Raw genomic sequence first — 22,731 nt, forward strand, 5'->3', positions numbered from 1 at the left:
TCCAACACTTTGTCCCTCGTGGCCTTGAAAGATTTTCCTCGTCATATATTCCCCTAATTCCATCTTGAAGGCCAGCGAAGAAACTGCCTCCACATATTTGCAGGCAGTGCATGTAATGTTCTCTTTGGACTGTGAAAAAGCTAACATCTTGTAAGACAAATAGTGATCTGCCAACCTGAATTTGTAGCTTCTAAAGAAGAAGCAAATGTTGTGGCTAAGCAAGGTCACTTAAGGAATTGTGGTTAGTTCCCTAGCTTCAGCTGCACACTTTCTGTTTTGAATAATACTTCCATTAAAGAAAAGTAAACAGATGTGACTGTTTTGTGAAGGTTTATGGTTTGATTTATGTAATCCAAGATAATAGTCAAGTGACTATCACAATTTGAAAAACATTTTTAGAGTAAAGACGGCAAGAATCCACTGCACATGACTGCTATCCATGGCCGATTTACACGATCACAAACGCTCATTCAAAATGGTAAGTTGAAATAATTATTTGACGAGAATTTATTTAAAGATTTTAAAAGCTGTTTTTGCATGATTATTTTCCCAAGGCTGCAATTCAGATTTGAATATGGAAACTATGTACTCTGCTCTTACTAAAATCCAATTTGAATATGGAAACTGTTCATACTTTCAATTGTTGAAAATGGAAAAAAATGGTGCTTTAATTTACAAACACAAAGGAACTGTAACTGGGTGGCAACCTTAAAACAGAAAGATGGGAATCTTTCATCTACTAGACACAGTCAACAGTGCAAAGATATAAAAGCAAACTGTTGGAAGAACTCAGCGTGTCAAGCAGCATCTTCCCACCGTACCCTCAGTCCTGATGCAGGTTATTGACATGAAGCATTGACCATCTCTTTGCCTCCACAGATGCTGAGTTCTTCCAGCAATTTTTTTTTTTTGCTCAGATCCTCAGATGCATCTGCAGTTCCTCGTGTCTTCAGTGCAAATAAATTCAGTTGTCAGGATGAGTACAGCTTTATTTATGCTGAATGAGTATTATTATTCAGGACATATCTGTCTGCTTGATTGGCATTCCATTTACAAACTAAGTATCCCCTGCTGCAGTGTGTACCGTCTACAGTCTGCATTGCAGCAACCTGCTAGGGCCGCTTCCATACTTGTGGCCCTTGACATCCAGCGGAACATGAACAAAGTGCAAATCACTGACAATTCTGACTTTGAAATGGGTCCTGATTCTTTTGTTAGATTTCTGGTCTAAACCTTCGTGTTCTTTCTTTAACTGCATCATGAGAGTACTTTCACCAGAAATGTGGCAATGTTTTTATATTTCTGCTTACCAAATCTCCCCCTCCCTTACCTTAAACCTAAGACCTCTTGTTTTATCAATTCCTGAAATGGGAAAAGGTTACCTGCATTTTTTTCCCTACCAAAATCCCTCATAATTTTATATACCTCAATCATGTCCCCTCTTAACTTCTTCTGTCTAGTTTTTCTCCTCATAACTTAACTACTCCATCTCAAAAAAGATCCTGGTGAATCTCCTCTATACCTTCTCTCGTGTTATCATATCCTTCCTGTACCTGTGGTGACTGGAACTGCATGCAGAACTCTAGCTGAAGTTTAAATAAGGCTAGGACATAGCCTCCCTTCGTCTATATTCAATTGCATGACTGATGAGGGCCAGTAGCTCATATGCCTTCCTAACCACATTATCTACCTGTGTTGCCATCTTCAACGATCTGTTGACTCGTACTGAAAGGTCCCTGTGTTCCTTAATAATACCCACGACGACCCTCCCATTCATGGTGTATGTTCTAGCCTCATCCGTTCTCCCAAAATGCCTCACCACACTTGACTGGATGAAACTCCATTGGCCATTTTTCTGCTCACTTCAATGCATTGATCCATTTCTGCAGGTGAAGAATATCTTGCACACTATCAACAACTGCTCCAGTCTTCGTGCCATCTGCAAACTTACGAATTATGCCTCTCATATCCATATCCAGATCTTTCATGTTCATTACAAACAACAAGGATCCCAGTGCCCATCTCCTAATTAGACTGTAGAGATACAGACAGGCCCTTCAGCTCACTAAGTCCATGCTGACCAGCAATCAACCAGTACAGTAGCAGTATCCTACACACTAGGGACAAGTCACATTTTTACGGAAGCCAATATACCTACAAACTAGTACGTCTTTCGAGTATGGGAGGAAATCAGAGCATTCGGAGAAAACCCACAGTGTCCCAGAGAGAAAGTACAAGCTCTGTACAGACAGCACCCATAGTCAGGATCGAGCATAGGTCTCTGGTGCTGTGAGGCAGCAATTCTACCGCGGCGCCATTGTGCTGCCGTAAATTGTGAAGCCAGTTTTGGATCCATTTTGACGACTTGCCTTCGATACTATGGGACCTAAAGTTTTGAACCAGTCTTCCATGTGGTATCTTGTCAAAGGCCTTATAAAGTTCAATTAAATTGTATCTACTGCCCTGTCCTCATCAATACATTTTATTACCTTTTCAAAGAATTCAATTAAATTGTCAGACAGCGATGTGACTTTGACAAAACGTTGGCTGTCTCTGATTAGTCTCTGCTTTTCATAGTGATCATTCATACTCTCCTTAGGGATTTTTTCCAGTATCATCCCCTCCAGTGATGTTACACTTACAGGTCTATAGTTACCAGACTTTTTCCTGCTGCCTTTCTTGAAAAGAGATCCCTTGTGTGCAGTCCTCTAGTCATCTGGTGTCTGGCTTGTTTAGCAAAGATTTAAAAATCTCAGGCAGAGTCCCAGCAATCTCTTCTCGACCAATATTTCTCGACTTTCATCTGACCCTTCAATAATTTCTCCAACACAGTTTATTTCCTTTATGAGTACCAACAAAAAGTATTCATTGAGGACCACATCTATACCTTCAGACTCCACCCACAGATTACCCATGATGCTGTTCCTTATGATTTTTTTCCAGTTATTCGTTTGCTTTTAATATACTTGTAGAATGCCGTCTGACTGACCGTGACCCCATCGGCCAGTGATATTTCACGATCCCTCTTAGCCTTTTTCAATTTCCTTTACCAAGCCTCTCCCTAGAGTCTTGAAGGCCTTCATTAGTTCCTTACCTGTCAATTTCTTCTTTTTTTCCTCTCTCCCCATCCTTCAATATCCATCGGCATCTAAGGTTCCCTACACTTGTTTTGCCTGTCTTTCACCCTTATAGGAACATCTTAGCAAACTCTTACTATTTCTGCTTTGAATGCTTGCCATTGAATTAGATACTCTTAATCTACTCCCCCCTATGTTAAAGAAATTTGACCCTTCAATTTCAGACTATAGTTCCTGGTCCATTCCTATCCTTTTCTCTAACCACTTTGAAATATGTAGAATTATGGCCATTATCCCTTCCCTTGAGCAGTAAATTTCCCAAGGTAAAATAATTTACTTACTTTGTCAAAAGATCTCCTGCCTCAAAGATTCCGCTTCCTCTGAGGCTTTAATGCTAAGACAGTTCCAGTTAACATTTGGGAAGTGGAAACTTCCCTGTATAATGACTTCATTTTGATTGCATCTCTCTGATAGCTGCCTATGTATCTGTCCCTCTTTATCCTGTTGATGGATGCTTTCAAAGTGTTCACCTTCACAAAGGATCTTCTTGACGTTGGTGTTTCCGGTCGTGATCCTTCATCTATGCTGTTGGGAGATTTGACATATACGAGTAGCAAGTGAAAATACTCTTTTGTTTCTAATTTATACTCGTATAGCTACATTTGCGAAGCCTTCTAAGGTATCTTCCCGCAATACTGAAGTAATGAAATGCCTGCTCGCGTTTACTCCTCCCTCAGTCTTGTCTGAAAACTCTATACCAAGGGATAGTGCGCTGCCAATCTGTCTTTCAACCACATCTCAGTGATTATTGGGAATGCTATTCTTCAGGGTTCCAAAGATAATTTTCAAAAGCACATGTTGATTTATGTTTTAATATTTTGGATTATAATGAATTCATATTAATAAATGTATCTCCCTGTGACATACATGACCATGTTGTGGTTTCAGTTGAGTGGTATGTAGATGTTCCTTGTATTCAGTTCATGGTAATTCCATAAAAAGTTTTCAAATTCTAAGCACTTTAAACAAGATCTAAGCTTATTTCCATTGTAGCTTCATTGCTGTTTTTGAAGTAAACTTTAAGTCCTACTGTTTACAATTAAATGCTTGGAGTTCTCCACAGAACTACCAACACTTCGTGTTCATGTATAGATACCCCAAATTTGCTGGGAATTCTCCACAATCCTTTTCTTGGCTATGGCTTTGAACATTGAACTACTTTTCCAACTCCCACCTCCTGCCTTTGAGATAGTATACAACATGCAAGGGCTGATTGCATTGCAGAATCTTATTGATAAGGGATAGGGTGGTTTCAGGCAGGAAGTAACACTGATGGATCTGGAGAAGTTAGGTTTGTACTCTACACAGAGGTCAACAGTGAGCTGGAAATTCTAGGCCAGTAACTTGTAGTTCATTGTTAGCATGTTGCAATTTATTATTTAAAGCATAAAACAATTTAAGTAAATGAAAATAGTTTACTTTCTCCTGTATAAATCCATAAGTTGCCAATTTTATTTTATTTATAGCTTGGAAGGTAACAATAACTGGTAAATTCTGACTATATTGGCTAGATCTAATAATCTAAAAATCCAAAATAAGTGAATTTTGAAATACAATGTAACCAATCAAGTGATTATGAAAACTAGATGCCAATCTAAGATATAATTTGTATTTGTATGCATAAACTGATACGTAAAAGATCAATTCAGTAAATTGTCATTTATCCACATTCTAACAATACAATGACAAATAGTTGGCTGCATAAGGAAAGTAAACTATTGCATATAATTTTTTTTACATGAATTAATGTATTTAAAACTACATCATAAAGTGTTTTTTTTTATATGAAGTAGTTGTCTATTATGCGATTCATGTTTTTTACCCATAAATATCTGAAAGCATCCCTGGTTATTAAATAACAAGTTTACACTTCTTTGGCAAAATGTTGATCATAAACAGTTCTGCACATCAGTGTAACATCTACAGTCTGCATTGCGGCAATAGGCCAGGGTATCTTTGATATGACGACCCAAACAAGTAGGAAAATGTGAATGCCATCTCTTAAAGTTTTATATTAAATTCAAAGGCTTGGAAAGCTTCATGAATTGTTGATATTATGATGGCACCTTCAAGATTCCTCTTGGACCAGGGGATAATAAGAAAATTGGGTGATATGCACCCAATTATTATTATTATTTTCTCTTCCTGTAGTTTAACGTGGTGTTTTTAAAATAATGCAAAATTAGAATGTATTGGAATGAAACGTTCATCACCAATATTAACTTTTGACTGATTTATTGCTAGTCAATTGCAATGACATGATATTAATTGTCATTTGTTTTAGAAGGTCTGCTTAATAATCATCATAAATTCATCATCTTCAAGTTAGGATCATGACTGGAACATGAAGTACAAGTTGAATTGTTTATCAATTATGCTGCATAGGAGTTGGTGAATGGAGGTTTTTTTTGGAATAGAAAAGAGAGGTATAATATTTGTTGCTCAGAACAGCTTTGGAATAAAGAGACCAGAGGCTTGAAAATAAATAACCTGTTTATCTTAATTACTGTGGTTGTCATAGTAATGTCCAAGGAATTGAAACTAGAAATTAAAAAGGCTAAATCCAAAAAAGCTGCAGAATTTGGAGGAAGAAAGGCCACAAACTTGAAATATTGATTGCTTTTCCTTTTACAAATGCTGTCTGACTTATAAGTTTCTCCCGCATTTTTGGTTTCAATGTTAAAAGGCGAGTAGAAGAATGGAGAAAAGATTAGGTTAGGCTGCTAAAAACATTGAAGGAAGAAGCTTAAACCCTTTGAGAATTGAACAAATTGTGAATCTAGGTTATGCTGAATGTAGGTGCACCAGTGACAGCCAGATTTTTATTATGCAGTCATTCATTGAGACTGGAGTTATTTTGGCAAGGTCGGCATTTATTGGCATTGTGGTGGGATATAATGCAAGAATTTTTTTTAAAAGATGCCTGCTAGAAAAGAAAGATTTTGAAGGAATTTGGAAAAAAGAATAAAGACTTTAAGTTGATGCATTGGAAGAAAAATCAATGGTTTGGTATGTTCAGGGCTATAGGAGGTGTGAGAACAACAACCTCATACTTAACATCTCAAAAACTAAGGAGCTGGTTGTTGATTTCAGAAATAAGGCCACCCCCCTCCTCCCTCTCTTCATCAATGGAGAGGTGGTTGAGAGGGTCACCTCCTTTAAGTTCCTCGGGACCACCATACATCAATCCCTATCATGGGAGCTCAACACCAGTCTCATAATCAGTAAGTGCCACCAGCGACTCTACTTCCTGCGGCAGCTCATAAAATTCAGGGTCAGTCGACCAGCCATGACCCACTTCTATAGGTCTACCATAGAAAGCATACTCACATTCTCCATGCTTGTCTGGTATGGTCACACAACCTCGCAGGATAAGATTCGGCTGGAGAGAATAGTACGCCGAGCTTCTAAGATCATCGGTTGCAGCAGACTTCCCTCAGTGACATCACTTTACTCAACAAGACTCACCAGAAGGGCCAAAAAAATCATAGCAGACCACTTTCACCCGGCACATTACCTCTTTAATCTCCTCCCATCAGGAAGGAGATATAGAAGCATTAAAAGTAAAACATCTCGCTTCAGAGACAGCACCTACCTCCAAGCCATCAGATATTTGAATTTGCATTAATCACTTTGCACTTTCTTTTGCACTTGCACTTACGCTTAACATGACGCTGCTGGGTGCTGTCCTTCCTGTATATATTGTCCTTCGTACGGTATTGTCTGTATTATTTATTGTGGTGTATGTGATGGTTGTATTGTACTGTATTGTATCTGTCTGAGAGCGAACCAAGACACATTCCTATCAACTTGTTGACATGGCAATAAACTTCTTGAATCTTGAATCTTGAATAGGAGTTGATACTTTACAGTGTATCAATTCTAATTAATCTAGAATTGTAAAGTCCAATGAGGATTATGTTTGCGAGAACAATGCCTAGAAGTGGGCAAACGGCAGATGAGATGGGAAATGTAGACTAGTAATCATTACTACATGGAAACGTTCATACTTGTTCAATCTTCCTCAAGATATGGTGTAAAAATATTTTTTAAATGGAATCTGTAATTAAGCCATCTTTTAAAATGGTGTATAACGATTTTCTTCAAGGTAGCGAAATCGACTGTGTTGATAAAGATGGCAATACACCATTGCATGTGGCGGCTAGATATGGACATGAACTTCTTATTAATACCTTGATAACCAGTGGCGCTGAAATGGCACAGTAAGTTTCCAAAGAAGGAGCATGTTTTGCACAAATCTGACTATATTTCATTTCTTTCAAAAAGCAATTTCTTCAAAGAAACTGAAAGCTATTGTTTCTTTAGTATTTGTTAGCTTGCCATATAGATCTGCTGTAATCTCAATTTAAAAGATTGGCACTGTTTTCTGTGTTCACAGCATTACCAAATATTTCAAATTTGTTTGATATTTGAAATTTATTGTCTGGTTATTTTGTACTATCTGATTTGTTCACTATATCAGAAGTGAGTTCAATGGATTTGCATTGTAGGTAGTTGCTGAAGGAGATTTGCATGCCCTTTGTCATTAAATAATCAATTTTAGTTTGCTCCCTTTACAATCACCACATCCCAGCTAGTCTTTTTTCTGCTTCAGTCTTTTTCTGATGACAGATCATTAACCTAAAACATTAGCAGTTTCTCTGCGGACGCTGCATGATTTGCATTTTCTGTTTTTATTTCAGATATCTTTAATTTGCTGTATTTTGCTTTGATATAACGATACAATATTTTCTTTAGCAATCTTCCACGTTTAATGAGATGATTGGGTGGGTAGTGACTAAATATTGAATAATTTTTTCACTCACAAAATTTGGCTGAAAGATAGTAACATATTTGAATAGTTTCTATTATTAATGAATATGGAAAGTATACATTTACTTTTATCTTAAGTATAATGATTTTGAACATTTAATGTTTTGCTTCAGAAAATGTTATTGCTCAATTATATAGATTTCTTTGAAAATTGCAATTTTATCGTGTGAATTTAGCAAATGTATTTGTGTAGTAATATAAATTGGAGTCAAAAACTTGTCATATGTTATGATTTTTTTTTAGACGTGGCATTCATGGTATGTTTCCTTTGCACTTGGCTGCATTAAATGCACATGCAAATTGCTGCAGGAAGTTACTGTCCTCAGGCAAGTATATTAACAATAATATTGAATCACTTAGTTCCCTGAACCATTGTAGTTTGTGCCTTTTGGCCAATTGCTCAATAACTTCCTGTGCTCTTCAGTTCTCTCCTACTCATTAAAAAAATATAATTTAGCACAGCATAAGGCTTTCCTGAGTGGTTATATTTCAACAGCTGCAGTATCCTGAATTGTTTAGATATCAATGGGTTGACTTGTTTTTCTTGGCAAAGGTTGACAGTGCTAAATACTCATTGTTATAATTGTAAGTTTCCTCACAATTCTGTAAAACAACATTTGAATGAAACTCCTTGTTAATTTAAAACTTTATATTTTCAAACAACAATTTATTAATCTGTTATTCCTGGTGTAAAAATGATCATGTTGACAGCTGTTCCATCCAATTGTATTCAGAAAACTCAAAATAGCTCAACATTTTGTTTTTACATTTGTTACTTCTTACAGGATAAAAATGATGTTTTCTTGCTTCAAAAATATTTGTATTTACATCTATGTAAATAGAATTGAGTAGAAATTAATAGTACTAACAAAAAATTCTACTTTACTCTTCTATTTCTCATAGTAACTCATTATTTTGTACGGACATATTAGCCTATTGAACAGTTTCTAAGTAAAGCACTTCTTGGCAATTTGTGAAATGATTCTTATACTAACTAATTTCTCTTTACAATAATTTTTTGCGGTCAATTAGGACAAAAATATAGCATAGTGTCATCATTTTGTAATGAGCACGTGCTGTCTGCAGGCTTTGAAGTAGACACACCTGATAATTTTGGAAGGACTTGTCTTCATGCTGCAGCTGCAGGAGGGTGAGTTCATTTTTTAAGCAAGCTTTAGTTGTTCAAGTATTATTTAGTCCAAATTTGAATGTAATGCCAGTGGCAAACTGACAGCATTCATCACCAGCTCCAAAGATCAAGTAATTCCTCTGGTGTGGTCTTCACTACCATTGGGATTTCTGGCAGATGTCAGCTTTAGGAGCTTCCTGGAATCTACTGTCTTCAGGCTTGCTGAGTAACGACTCATACTTCAGACTTCTCAAAGCCAACAAAATAGAAAGGGAAAAACATAATTAGTTTATATTCTATATACTTTTTACAGAACACAGGTATATGAATTAAGGTTGCTTTTGGAATATAAATACATTTATTTATTTAATAAGATTCATAGTAACTTGAAATGTATTTAGGATTGAAGTATAATTTAAAGATTTAAATACTTTGGGTCCAGAAGATTGCTTCAACAGTAATTCTGGCTCATATTGGCATAAATTTCCCTTGCATATCACAAAACCAAACAATAACATTTTTGGTGTATTTTGCAGTAGGATTAAATTCTAAATCCCTATATATCTTGTTAATTCAGTGGATTTTCCTAGATTATAGTGACAAACATTATAAACAGTGTGGCCAGTGGAGAACTGCTGAAGCACTGACAGAATTTTGGGTTTTTTCAACTTAATGCATTGGTGAAAATCCCAAAGTTGCATCATTCTCAGCATAATTACAGTCATCACTCCAGAGATGTGTTTATTTTGTATTTTAACCTGTCCGTTTGACTTATGAGAGAGGTAATTGTAATTGCTGATATATTGTTTCACTTTAACATGCAATATATTTTTCATCACACAGAAATGTTGATTGTATAAAACTGTTACTAAGTGGTGGAGCAAATTTCAACAGCAAGGACAAATGTGGGAGGTGCGTAACCTGATCTTAATTTATAGAATAAATCCTATGGATTGCACACAGTAACCAGCATTATTGTTCTTCATGCCAATAATTTAAATGTACTTGAAGGTAGACACAAATGTACTTGTTTTCTTATCAATTTAGTAGCCTTGTATTATAAATTGGCTTTTTTCAATATCAAGAATCTATTGCATACTGCTTTATTGGTAATTTGTCAGCAGGAATTTAGTGGTAAATAAGTTTGGATATAGAAATTAAATGTTTGACGTTCTGAAACTTTTAAACAGTTACAATATACAAACAGTTTCAATTCATAATGAATGAATGAATTATACTTTATTAAACTAATAAACTAATATGCTTGCTGATTCGGATGTGATAAGAATTGGATTTTAAAAATATTATTAATATAATGTTATTTTACAGGACTCCCCTGCACTATGCAGCTGCGAATTGTAATTACCAATCTATCATGATGTTAGTATCAAAGGGGGCTAATATTAATGAAATGGATGAACGAGGTTGCACTGCTTTGCACTATGCAGCAGCATCGGATAAGGACAGAAAGTAAGGGCATTTGTATTTGTGTAATATGGAATTATAAGCTACATCCTCATTCTATAGCTAATCACTCCTTGGCTAAACATTTTTCCGATTATGTATTTCATGATGGTGTACTGTATGTTTTAAATTACTTTAATATTGTTAGTTCATTTGTGGCTAGAAATGCCCTTGTACCTTCAGTACCGAAGTAGCTTCAAGTATTTTAAATTCACAAAATTAGTTGGAATTTAATTTGCTAAATTTGATTCCGATATATTGTCTGGTTATTTGGTTGGTTTGTATTAATGAATAATTGTAGTGGAAGGGGAAGGTATGCTAATTTAAAAATATCTCAGAAATCCTTTCAAATGTTTTTCTATTGATGGGCAATATCACATGACCTACAGCCTAACTATAGCTTTCATTTTGAAATCATTCACTGATAAAAACATGCTAAATCTCACTAATGTTTTGATTCTATCACCAAGAAAAATAAATATCTTGGAAAATTTAGATGAAAATGCTGAAGAACTTGATGATACCAATGAAACAAAAGAGAAAGAGGCTTCATTGTAAGTTGAACATTTCCTGAAAGAATAGTTGTGGGGCTGGTTGTTCCAAAATTTTGGGAGGAGAGGCATCTGCCACAGGATATTTTGCTGACATTGCAATGTGTTTTTTCTTTTTTAAACCGCCGTGGGCTAAAATAATGCAATCGGAAATCGCAGCACAGCAGAAGAGCTGCTGCCTTACAGCGCCTGAGTCTCGGGTTCGATCCTGACTATGGGTTGGGCTGTACAGAATTTGTATGTTCTTTCTGTGACCGCATGAGTTTTCTCTGGGTGCTTTTGTTTCCTCCCACATTCCAAAGATGTGCAGGTTTGTAAGTTAATTGGCTTCTGTAAAATTGTCCCTAATGTGTAGGATAGAACCCGTGTATGGGTGATCACTGGTTGGCATGGACTCGGTGGGCCATAGAGCCTGTTTCCACGCTGTATCTCTCAAACTAAAACTCAGTGGTTCAGGCAGCAAGTGTGGTTGACATTTTGGGTTGAGACCCTGCATTAGGTCTGCAGAAAGGGATGATAGCCAATATAAAGAGGTAAGAGGGTGAGGTGTGGCAGATGCTGGCAGTTACTAAGTGGAACCATGTGAGAATCGAGATGATGGATTGATGGAACCAGAAGGGGGAGTGGAAGGGATGAATTGGGAGATGAACTGATAGATAATTAATAGAGACAGATAAGAAGAGCAAAATAAAAGGCGCACGGTACCAGATAGGTGAGGTGGAGGTAGAGATAGGCTGGAAAGTGATAAGTGGAAACACAAAAGAAGTTGCAGATGCTGGAATCTGATAAGTAAGGAGGGTAATAATGGAAAAAAATGACACAAAGTGCTGGAGTAACTCAGCAGATCAGGCAACATCTCTGGAGAACAGAATGCCACCTGACTGAGATACTCCAGCACTTTGTATTTTTTTTGTAAACTAGCATCTGCAGTTCCTTGTTTCTAATAAGGTAATAATAGAACCTGATAAGGGAGGAGGATGAGCAGATAAAACCAGCTATGGGAGAGTATGGGAAACCTAGTTAGGTGTAAGTAATGGGCAGATGGAACCAGGTGGTGGATAGGGGTGGAATTGAATCTTGGAAGATGGGTGCAGGGGTTTGAGAAAGGTTGGGGGTGAAAATCTTTGTGGATTATGAGGCTTTAAAACTGAGAGCACTTTTCTCTCATGGAAATAGGCATGCATTTCTAACATAGGCCAGTTTCATCAATATTGAAAACTAATCTTAGCCACCATTAATATTGGGAGGGGGAAGACCCGGTGTGGGGGGACCGCAGAGAGAGGGGGGGTGGAAGCACAAAGGAGGAGCCGGCGGGGGTAATTTGTAGCTTTGTTAGTGCAGTATGTGCTGACCATTTGCATACCTTGGGAATGCAAGCAAAGATTTTCACTGTGCCTTGTCACAGATGACAATAAAGTATTCTATTCCATACTCTTACGTTTATCGAGAAACGTCTCCACATTGGTACTGGCAGCCTTACCCAGAGTTTTCACATGCTTTAAAGAATATCTATTCTTGTATTTATAGAACCAACCATGGGCAGCCTAGGGCATGTCCCACTTACGCAATTTTTTTGGCGACTTGCGGGCACCCATCATAGTCGCAGCAGGTCGCCGGAGATTTGTCTGAATCAGTATTGATGCGTAGACACGATGCATGATCTTCAGCAATGTAATGGAGCAATAATGTATATTGAAACTGTCCTTAGTTGGAAGTGTGATACAACATACAGTGGGATGACATATAACAGGGATCAACTGCAGATATAATACAAGGACGCTGAATCATTCGACAACCTGCTCTAGGGGCAAACTTTGCTAAGTAGAGATTTGCATATGATATACTACATTTTTTTAATGGCATCTTAATTATGATTTATCTTTTCTATTGCTTTGTGATCTGAACACCTATATTTTAAAAAGATTATGAGTTAAATTATATTGTTGGCCCATGTTACCTATTAATGTTGATTCGGTTTGTAAAAGAGCCGTGCATATACAATATTTTATAAAATGAATGTCATACCTATGCCAATTTGTTGTATATGCACGGCAATGTTGCTCTTTTACAAACCGAATGGGGTGGGAGATTGCAACCTTCACGTGGTCCGCCCTGTTTCGACGAATGCAATCAACCCAGCGTGCACAATCAAATAAGATCAAATAGAACAAGTTGTCGTACAACTTTAGGCTGTGCACGTCATACGCAAGAAGACAAACCGAATCAACATTAATAAGTAACATGGGCCAAACAATATAATTTTACCATGGTAGTATATTAAAGTTTATTGTTTCCTTTTCCCTCTCCCCGCTCGCTTGCCCCCTCTCTGCTCACTTGCTCTTGCTTTCTCCTTGCTCCCAGCTTTTCGGTTTTCAGTGCACAACTGCAAGAACAGGTCATTTCAAGACTTGGGTTATACCCTTGTCTTAATGCTGATTGCAGGGAATACAGATGCTGGAGGAAAAACCAAGCTGCTGAAGGATTTTAGTAGGTCAGGCCGCATCGATGAAGGAAAATGGATCGTTGATGTTTTGTGCCTGGACCCTTCATGTTTACTCAGTCGACCCGCTAAATTCCTGCAGCAGATTGTTTAATACTGATAGATGGGTGATTTTTTTTTTTTTTTAAATGGAGTTCAGGTTTTGCCACAGAAGTAGACTTTTATTTCAAAAGAAAATATCTGCACTGTTGCAGGCTGGTCGCAATGGAAAATTGAGAACTTCATATACTTTTGAAACCACTGCTAGCACTAACAATATTGTTTTTATACTCTTATAATTTATTTTCTTATAAATGAAGGTTACTCTGTTATATAAGTTGAATGTGTGTGCCATGTGGATATAGTAATTAGACTTACCATGACTATTTTTGTGCTGTGTGGTGGGGACAGAGGAGGCGAGGGAGGAAAAACTGAAAGTTGCAATGCTAATTAATTGTTGTCTTTTGTCAATTATATTACAGTTGTTTACAGTATTTGCTTCACAATGATGCTAATCCAACAATTCGAGACAAGCAGGGTTATAATGCTGTCCATTATGCTGCTGCATATGGCCATAAACAATGCCTGGAGCTGGTAAGCAATGTTATTTTTATTTGATGTTGCTTCTTCAATTAGAAAAATAAATGAAAGATCACTAAATTAAATTACAATCATTAATAATCTGTCACAATGCCACAAAGTGTGCCACTTCTATAAATAACACACTTGCTATTGTGCGATTTCCTCAATTCAGATGTTCAGATGTATTGCACTGTTTCTTTTAAAGCACCTTAATTATCTTTCAAATAGCTACAAAACTATCATCTAACTTCAAGTGAAACAATAGCAATTTGGAATTATAATTTGGCTCACAAAGAAATGAGGTGAAATGGTCTAAAATTGACTTTTCCAAAAAAAAACCTATTCAGCATAAAAACAATATATACAAAATAAAAATGCAAAAACTTCACATCTATAGATTCAGTGTCATACTTAGTGTTCTCACCTGTCTTTAAACAATACCCCCTTGCCACATGTGCCTCCCCCCCTGGGGGTGATACCCCTTCCCTTGTTTGAGAGGTATCCCCACTGGACTCGTGCCCTCAATGTCCAGCAACAGAAGGATCCTAGACAGTGGTCCTCTCCCACAGAGCCTTTATATTGACTGCACCAAGCTTTTGTGTGACCTTCAGCACTTATTCCTGTAGTCTGGAATGGGGTAGTCAGTACCATTCCGTGACAGACACTATGCTGAGAGACCAACAGGTTTCTGTCAAATCAAAGAGCGTCTTTCTCAGTGTAGATGGTCTTCCAGCATCACTTGATATTGAAATCCATGTCTCTGGAATAGCCTGTAAATCAGAGAGTCCTGTTACTCAGCTGCTAGGAATGAACTGTGACAAGGACCCTCACATTCTTCTCCAGACCTTCTTTGCAAATGCATACTCTGAAGAGATGGGCAACAGTCTCCTCGTCATAACAACCATCCCAAAGGCAGCGTGCAACAGTCTTCAGATTCTGCCGGTACAGGAAGGGTCTGAGCGGGAGGGACCTTTTATTGTCAGCCATGCTTGTTGGAGTTTTAGCACTGAGGCATTGCATCAGATAAACAGGGGAGTTTGCCAATGGATCCGAGCAAAAAAGATGGTGACATTGTTCATGTATGGTTTTGATTCGAGTGTGCCTGCTGCCTGGTAACATCACCCCTGTTATGCTCTCATCCTTCCTGATGGATTCAGCAAAGGAATTTGTTAAAACAAACAAGACATGTGAGAATGGTAAACCAGGTGTGGAAAGCTATCAGTTTCCCACCTGTTGTTTTAGACTGCACTAAAGATATCTATGTAGAGCAGTTGCATCCATTTCCGTATATCTATTATGTATGTGCGCAATATCCTGTTGAAAGCTTCCTTCTAGTCAAAGTTGTCCACTCCTCTGCTACACAAAGACGATGGTATCCTTGAGCAGCGTGAGGCTGCCTGAGATTTTTCTGCCAGGTACACCACAGGTTCTGTCCAGGTGGATCACCTGTCCCAGAGCAGATTTGAAGGGTTGATGGTTGGAGGAGAGGAGTAAATGTTGTTAAAGAAGGCACTTGGATCGAAAAGGCTGGATGTTCAAAATTCTGCAGCAACTGTTAGTATAGAATCCTTTAACCTTTGAAGCAGCTCATCCTTTTCTAGTTCCTCCACGTTTTTGTTACACAAGCCACAAAGGAGTTTAACACTATTGAGATTCCACCGTATGTTGTCACCTCCTTTTAACCTCCTACCGCTCTAACCTAAAAATGGCCCTATCAAATCCAGAAGAATATAGACACACAAGGACTAAAATCAAGAATTTCAGAAACATTCCTCTGTGTATGCTGAAACATAGAGAAACATGCAGCACTGAAACAATCCTTTGGCTCAACTTAGCCATGCTGACCAAGGTGCCCTGTCCACGCAAGTTCCACATGCCCCCGTTTGGCACACATTGATCTAAACCTTTCCTATCCATGTACTGTCCAAATATATTTTGAATGTTGTTATAGTACCTGCCTCAATTATCTCCTCTGACAGCTTGTTCCATATACCCACCTTCCTCTGTGTGGAAAAAGTCACCCCTCGTGTTCTTATTAAATCTCACCTTAAACCCATGTCCTCTGGTTCTTGATTCCCCTATTCTGGGTAAAAGACTCAACGCAGTCACCCTGTCAATTCCTCTCATTATCTTATACATCTTTATGCGATCACCCCTCAGCCTCCTGCACTCCAAGGAATAAACTCCTAGCCTGCCAACCTCTTTGCATAACCACTTCCAGCAACACCATTGCTGGATACAAAAGCAAATAAAGAAAAGGTATATAAAATGTGTAGGAAGGAACTGCAGATGCTGGTTTAAACCGAAGATTGACACAAAATGCTGGAATAGCACAGGCAGCATCTCTGGAGAGAAGGAATGAGTGACGTTTCGGGTCAAGACCCTTCTTCAGGCCATTCTTTCTCTACAGAGATGCTGTTTATCCCGCTGAGTTACTCCAGCATTTTTGTCTATCAACTTCTCTATCAGGCTCTCAAATCCTGGCAACATCCTCAATCTTCTCTGCACTTTTTCTAGCTTAACAACGTCCTCCCTTTTTGCAGGGTGAGCAAAACTGCATACAGTACTCCAAATGCTGCTGCACCAACATGTTGTACAACTAACATAACATCCCAACTTCGGTACTCAATACTCCGACTGATAAAGACCAATCTGCCAAAAGCCTGCTTGACCACCCCATGATCGCATTGTGATGCCACTTTCAGGGAACTATGTACCTGCACTCCTAGATCCCTCTACTCGACAATACTCCACAGGGCCCTGCCATACACTGTGAAGACCTGCCCAGTTTGATTCCCCAAAATGCAACGCCTTGCCCTTATCTGCATTAAACTCCATTAACCACGACTCAGCCCATTTGCTCAGCTGATCAAGATGCTGCTGTCATTTTTAATAGCCATTTTTGCTATCCACAGTACCATCCAGATTAGTGTCATCTGCAAACATTAATTATGCCTTGTACATTTTCATCCAAATCATTGATATAAACTACAAACAGCGATGGGCCTAGCACCAATTCCTGATGAACCCCTTGTCACAGGCCTCCAGTCGGAAAAAAAAAATTGCACCATCCCTTCTGTTTCCTTCCACACAGCCATTTCTCTATCCAGTCGGCAAGCTCTTCCCAGATCCCTTGCGATCTAACCTTCCAGAACAGCCTACCATAATGGAGCCTTATCAAATGCTATGCTGAAATCCAAATAGACAACGTGTACAGCTTTGTGCTCGTCAACTTTTTTTTCACTTCAATAAACTCATTTGTAAGACAAAATCTCCCATGTACAAAACCATGCCGACTATCCTTAATCATCCTTATCTATCCAAATGTGTGGCACATATATCTTATCCCTCAGAATACTCTCCAAAAACATGCCTACCACAGCTGTTAGGCTCACTGGTTCTACAGTTGTCAAGCTTTTCCTTGCAGCCCTTCATAAACAGAGTCACAACATTAGCCACCCTCTAGTCTACTGGCATCGCACCCATTCCAACGATGATTCATGTATCTCAGCCCCGCTCATACAATTTCTTCTCTATCTTCCCACAGTATCCTCTGATATATCTGATCAGACCAGGAGATTTAGCTACCTTCATATACCTTGGGACGTCCAGCACCTCCAACTGTAATACAGACTGTCCTAAAGACATCTCTTAACTGTCCCATTTTTCCCTTCCAAATTTCTTAAGAGTAAATCAAGCTTTGACCTCCTCCTTGTAGAGTCCTCTACATTTTGCCTGAAGGAACCTTTGAGCACATTTGACAAATTCCATTCTATCCAAGATATTGGCACTATGGCAGTCCCAGTCTATATGAGGCAAGTTAAAACCCCTTACTATGACACCTCTGTTAGTTTTGCAGCTGCCTGCAATCTCCTGGCATATTTTTTCTTCCAATTCTTCTTGACTTTTGGAGAGCTCATAGTACACACCCAAAAGGTGATCAACTCCTTGTTACTTCTCAGCTCCATCCATATACCGTCACTGGACGAGCCATCAATAATGTCATCTCAGACCACTGCTGTGACATTTTCCTTAATCAATAAAGCAATACCCCCTCATCTTTTACCCTGACCTCTATGTAGCCTCTAGCATCTGTACCCTTTAACATTAAGCCGCCAATCCTGTCCCTCTGTTTGCCAGGTTTCTGTAGCAGCTATAATGTCCCAGTAGCATCCACACCCTGGCTTCATCCACCTTACATGTCAAGCCTCTCGCATTAAAATAAATGCAATTTAATCCAACAGTCCTTCCTTACACCCTGCCATGTTCCTGCCTATCTTGGCCACTGAACTTTCATCACCTATACTAAATTCCAACCTCTCACCTGCCTCAGTTCTGCATTGGATTCTGCCCCCCACCCCCTGCCAATCTGGTTGAAACCCATCCAAGCAAAGCCAACAAACTTGTTTGGTTCCCCTCCAATTCAGGTGCAACCTATCCCTTTTTGTACAGGTCATCTCTGCCCCAGAAGAGATTCCAATGGTCCAAAAGGCTGAATCCCTGCCCCTGCACCACTCCTCAGCCACACATTCTTCTGCTAACACCCTGTTCCTACCCGCATGAGCACATTAGCACCAGGGGTAAAATGGAGATCACTACACTAGATGGTTCTGCTTTTCAACATTTTGCATAACTCCCAATATTTATTTTAAAGGTCCTATCCCTTTCCTAGGCATGTCATTTGTGCCAACATGCATAACGACTTCTAGGTTCAAATCCTCCCCCCTTGATAGCTGCATGCAGCTGTTTTGAGACCCCCTCGACCCTGGCATCAGGGAGGCAACACACCATTTTGGAGTCACAATTGCTGCAACAAATGTTCTGTTTACCTCCCTAACTAACAAGTCTCCTACCACTGTGACTCTGCCACCACTATCCTCTCCTGCTGTGTCACAGACCTGTCTGCTATTGCTGCTTACCGCTGTTGGATCATCCCTCCCAACAGTATCAAAAAGGCAAACTTTCATTGAAGGGGAATGCTCCAGGGATCACCTGCACTGTCTGCCTACTCCCTTTCCTCATGGGCACCCACTACTCTCTTCCTTCGCCCTTTGTGTGACCACCTCACTGTAACTCACATCTATGAAGCTCCCATTACCCAATTAAGTCTGTAAGGAGCTGCACCTGCACACAATTTCCACAGATGTAGTCATCAGGGACACTAGCAGTTTCCCAGACTTCTCACATTCTGCAGTTGCAACATTCCACCTGCCATCTCAACTGCACTAAAACTAAGGGAAAAAAAGCAACAATCTCACACAAGAAACAAAAATCTGTACCTTTACCTGCTGATACCCTTTGCTCAGCCTCTTCGCCGATATCTCTTGAACAAAAGGCTCACACTTACTTTCCACACAGTGCTCAAGCCTCACGCATACCCTCCACGCAGCACTTCGCCTCACGCATACCCTCCACGCAGTACTTCACCTCACACAACCACCCCAGCAGCTCCCAATAGGCCATTCTGCTACATCTTGGCTGCTCAATTAGTCAATTTATTGGCCACTTACTCAACCAATGCAATGGCTGCCTTTTGAAATCTCCCACTGCTGCTTCAACACTGAAATACAAAACCAATGCAACAGCTGCCTTTTGAAATCTTGCTACTGCTCCGATACTGAAATACACTGACTCGACCAATCCAAGGGCTAGTTTTTGAATTCTCCCACTGCTGTTCTGAAACTGAAATACACTGACTCCTCCAATCCAACAGCTGGCTTTTGAATTTATTTAGCAAGAGGGTGGTGAATCTGTGGAATTCATTGCCACAGGCAGCTGTGGAGGCCAAGTCGTTGTGTATTTTTAAAGCGGAGATTGATATGTTCTTGATTAGTACGGGTGTCAAAGGTTACGGAAGGCAGGAGAATGAGGTTAAAAGGGAAAGATAAATCAGCCATGATTGAATGGCGGAACAGACTTGACAGGCAGAATGGCCTAATTCTGCTCCAGTTTATTAAGAACTTATGAACATGACACTGAAATAGACTGTCTCCACCATATAACAGCATTTAAAAGGTACATGGATAGGAAAGGTTTAGAGGGATATGGGCTAAACGTGGGGAGGTTGGACTAGTGTAGATGCGGCAGCTGGGTAGTCATGGGCAAGCTGGGCCGAAGAGCCTGTTTCTATGGTGTGACTATTTCTTTGACTATGACACCAACCAACAGCTAGATTTTGAATTTTACGACGGCTGCAACACTGAAATCCTATCTGCAATTGGCATTTGATGCTAGGTCACTTGAATTTTAAAATCAGGATTGACATACTGAATGTTATTGAGAAAAACCAATATATATTGAGTTGAATCTCAAAATATTTCATTGAATGCCAGAAGTGGCTTGAGAGATAAAATAGTCTATTTCTATATATGTTCCCAATTATTTTACAAGATTCTCTTATGATTGAAAAATCTGATAAATAATTTCTTCAGCTCCACAGAATATAACCATATATTTTTAATCTTATGTTATATGCAAGAGTATAATTCTGGTAAATCTACACAGCATTTCTTTTATGGCCAATATTTCTTCCCTAATGTGATGTTCTTGGGATTCCAAGTTGTACTGCAGGTGTGGTTTTTAATCAGGGTTTCTAATCCCTTGCGTTTTAATTGTTTTGATATAAGGCCCATCATTCCATCACTCATTTTGCTTTGGATCTTTCCATAAACATTTTGATAATCCAAGTGCTTGACAGTTTAAGTATTTCACCCCCATCTGTGTCGTGCTGTGCACCATATATGGCAATTACATTCAAATTAGTTGATTACTAACTTGCCAGTATTCACCTTTTTTGGTCAGGTCTATTCATTTAATCCATTCACATTTTGAAATTTTCTGATTTCATCCGTAAATTTATGTCAAACTTAGATGTTTGGTTCTCCATTCTATTATCCACCACAAGCTTTTATATAAAGAGAATGAATAGTCAAGAATTTGAATTGTATTAATAAAAGATACCACTGAGTCCATCCAACCAATTTGAGTACCTGGTTTATAGTTAAAATTTTAAAGGTTGCAATGAAAACCAAGTACTCTGAGCAATTTGTCACTCATTCATGTTGTGAAAATTTTGTTGCCATATGTAAATTTGCTTCTCTTCATTTTGACAAGTTCCCATTGCATGTGTAAAAGTTGTGACAATAAACCTTTAATCATTCTTCTTCATGAACGATTCATGTGCAATGAACTGGATTTGATAAGGGAACTCAAGGAACCATTAGGAGATAGTGACCATAATATGATAAGTTTTCATCTGCAATTTGAGAGGGAGAAGGTAAAATCAGGTGTCAGTATTGCAGTTGAACAAAGGGGACTATGGAGGCATGAGCGAGGAGCTGGCCAAAGTTGACTGGAAAGGGACCCTAGCAGGGATGACAGTGGAACAGCAATGGCAGGAATTTGTGCAAAAATAATCCAGAAGATGCAGGATCATTTCATTCCAAAGAGGAAGAATGTGAAGTTATGTGAAGAGGAAAATATTAGTTAAGACAAATGTGGTTCCCTTGAAGACAGAAACAGGTGAATTTATTATGGGGAACAGGAAATGGCAGACGAGTTGAACAGATACTTTGTGTCGTCCTTAGTGAAGACAGAACCAATCTTCCAGAAGTACTAGGGGACAGAGGATCTAGGGTGAGGGAGGAACTGAAGAAAATTCACATTAGTCAGGAAATGGTGTTGGGTAGACTGATGGTACTGAAGGCTGATAAATCCCCAGGGCCTGATGGTCTGCATCCCAGGGTACTCAAGGAGGTGGCTCTGCAAATCGTGGACGCATTGGTGATCATTTTCCAATGTTCTATAGATTCTGGATCAGTTCCTGTGGATTGGAGGATAGCTAATGCCATCCCACTTTTTAAGAAAAGAGGGAGAGAGAAAGCAGGGAATGATAGACCACTTAGCCTGACATCGGTGTTGGGGAAGGTGCTGGAGTCATTTATTAAAGATGTAATAGCGGCACATTTGGATAGCAGTAACAGGATCGGTCCAAGGCAGCATGGATTTATGAAGGGTAAATATTGCTTGACTAATCTTCTGGAATTTTTTGAGGATATAACAATTAAAATGGTTAAGGGAGAGCCAGTGGATGTAGTGTATCTGGACTTTCAGAAAGTCTTTGATAAGGTCCCACACAGGAGATTAGTGGGCAAAATTAGAGCACATGGTATTGGGCGTAGGGTGTTTGACATGGATAGAAAATTGGTTGGCAGACAGGAAACAAAGAGTAGGAATTAACAGGTCCCTTTCAGAATGGCAGGCAGTGACTAGTGGGGTGCCGCAAGGCTCGGTACTGGGACCAAAGCTATTTACAATACATATTAATGATTTAGATGAAGGAATTAAAAGTAACATTAGCTAATTTGCAGATGACACAAAGCTGGGTGGCAGTGTGAACCGTGAAGAGGATGCTATGAGAATGCAGGGTGACTAGGATAGGTTGAGTGAGTGGCCAGATGCATGGCAGATGCAATATAATGTGGATAAATATGAGGTTATCCACTTTGGTGGCAAAAACAAGAAGGCAGATTATTACAGGTGCACAACCTTTTATCC

At 39.0% G+C, this 22,731-nt stretch overlaps 1 protein-coding gene across 11 annotated transcripts in view; it reads left to right on the top strand.

Moving 5' to 3' along the window:
• ankrd44 (ankyrin repeat domain 44) overlaps positions 1-22,731 on the top strand; it is a 152,243-nt gene that overhangs the window by 76,311 nt on the left and 53,201 nt on the right. For 6 of the 11 annotated variants that reach the window (XM_033023720.1, XM_033023722.1, XM_033023713.1 and 3 more), the window contains 8 exons: positions 400-478; positions 7,246-7,360; positions 8,214-8,296; positions 9,003-9,120; positions 9,943-10,011; positions 10,429-10,569; positions 11,034-11,117; positions 14,076-14,187. In XM_033023720.1, the coding sequence (XP_032879611.1) occupies positions 400-478; positions 7,246-7,360; positions 8,214-8,296; positions 9,003-9,120; positions 9,943-10,011; positions 10,429-10,569; positions 11,034-11,117; positions 14,076-14,187 (801 nt within the window). The remainder of the gene's footprint in view (positions 1-399; positions 479-7,245; positions 7,361-8,213; positions 8,297-9,002; positions 9,121-9,942; positions 10,012-10,428; positions 10,570-11,033; positions 11,118-14,075; positions 14,188-22,731) is intronic. The other 5 variants (XM_033023714.1, XM_033023718.1, XM_033023715.1 and 2 more) reach the window with 3 other exon arrangements.

The sequence above is a fragment of the Amblyraja radiata genome, chromosome 7 (assembly GCF_010909765.2).
Source record: "Amblyraja radiata isolate CabotCenter1 chromosome 7, sAmbRad1.1.pri, whole genome shotgun sequence".
NCBI classification, from domain to species: Eukaryota; Metazoa; Chordata; class Chondrichthyes; order Rajiformes; family Rajidae; genus Amblyraja; species Amblyraja radiata.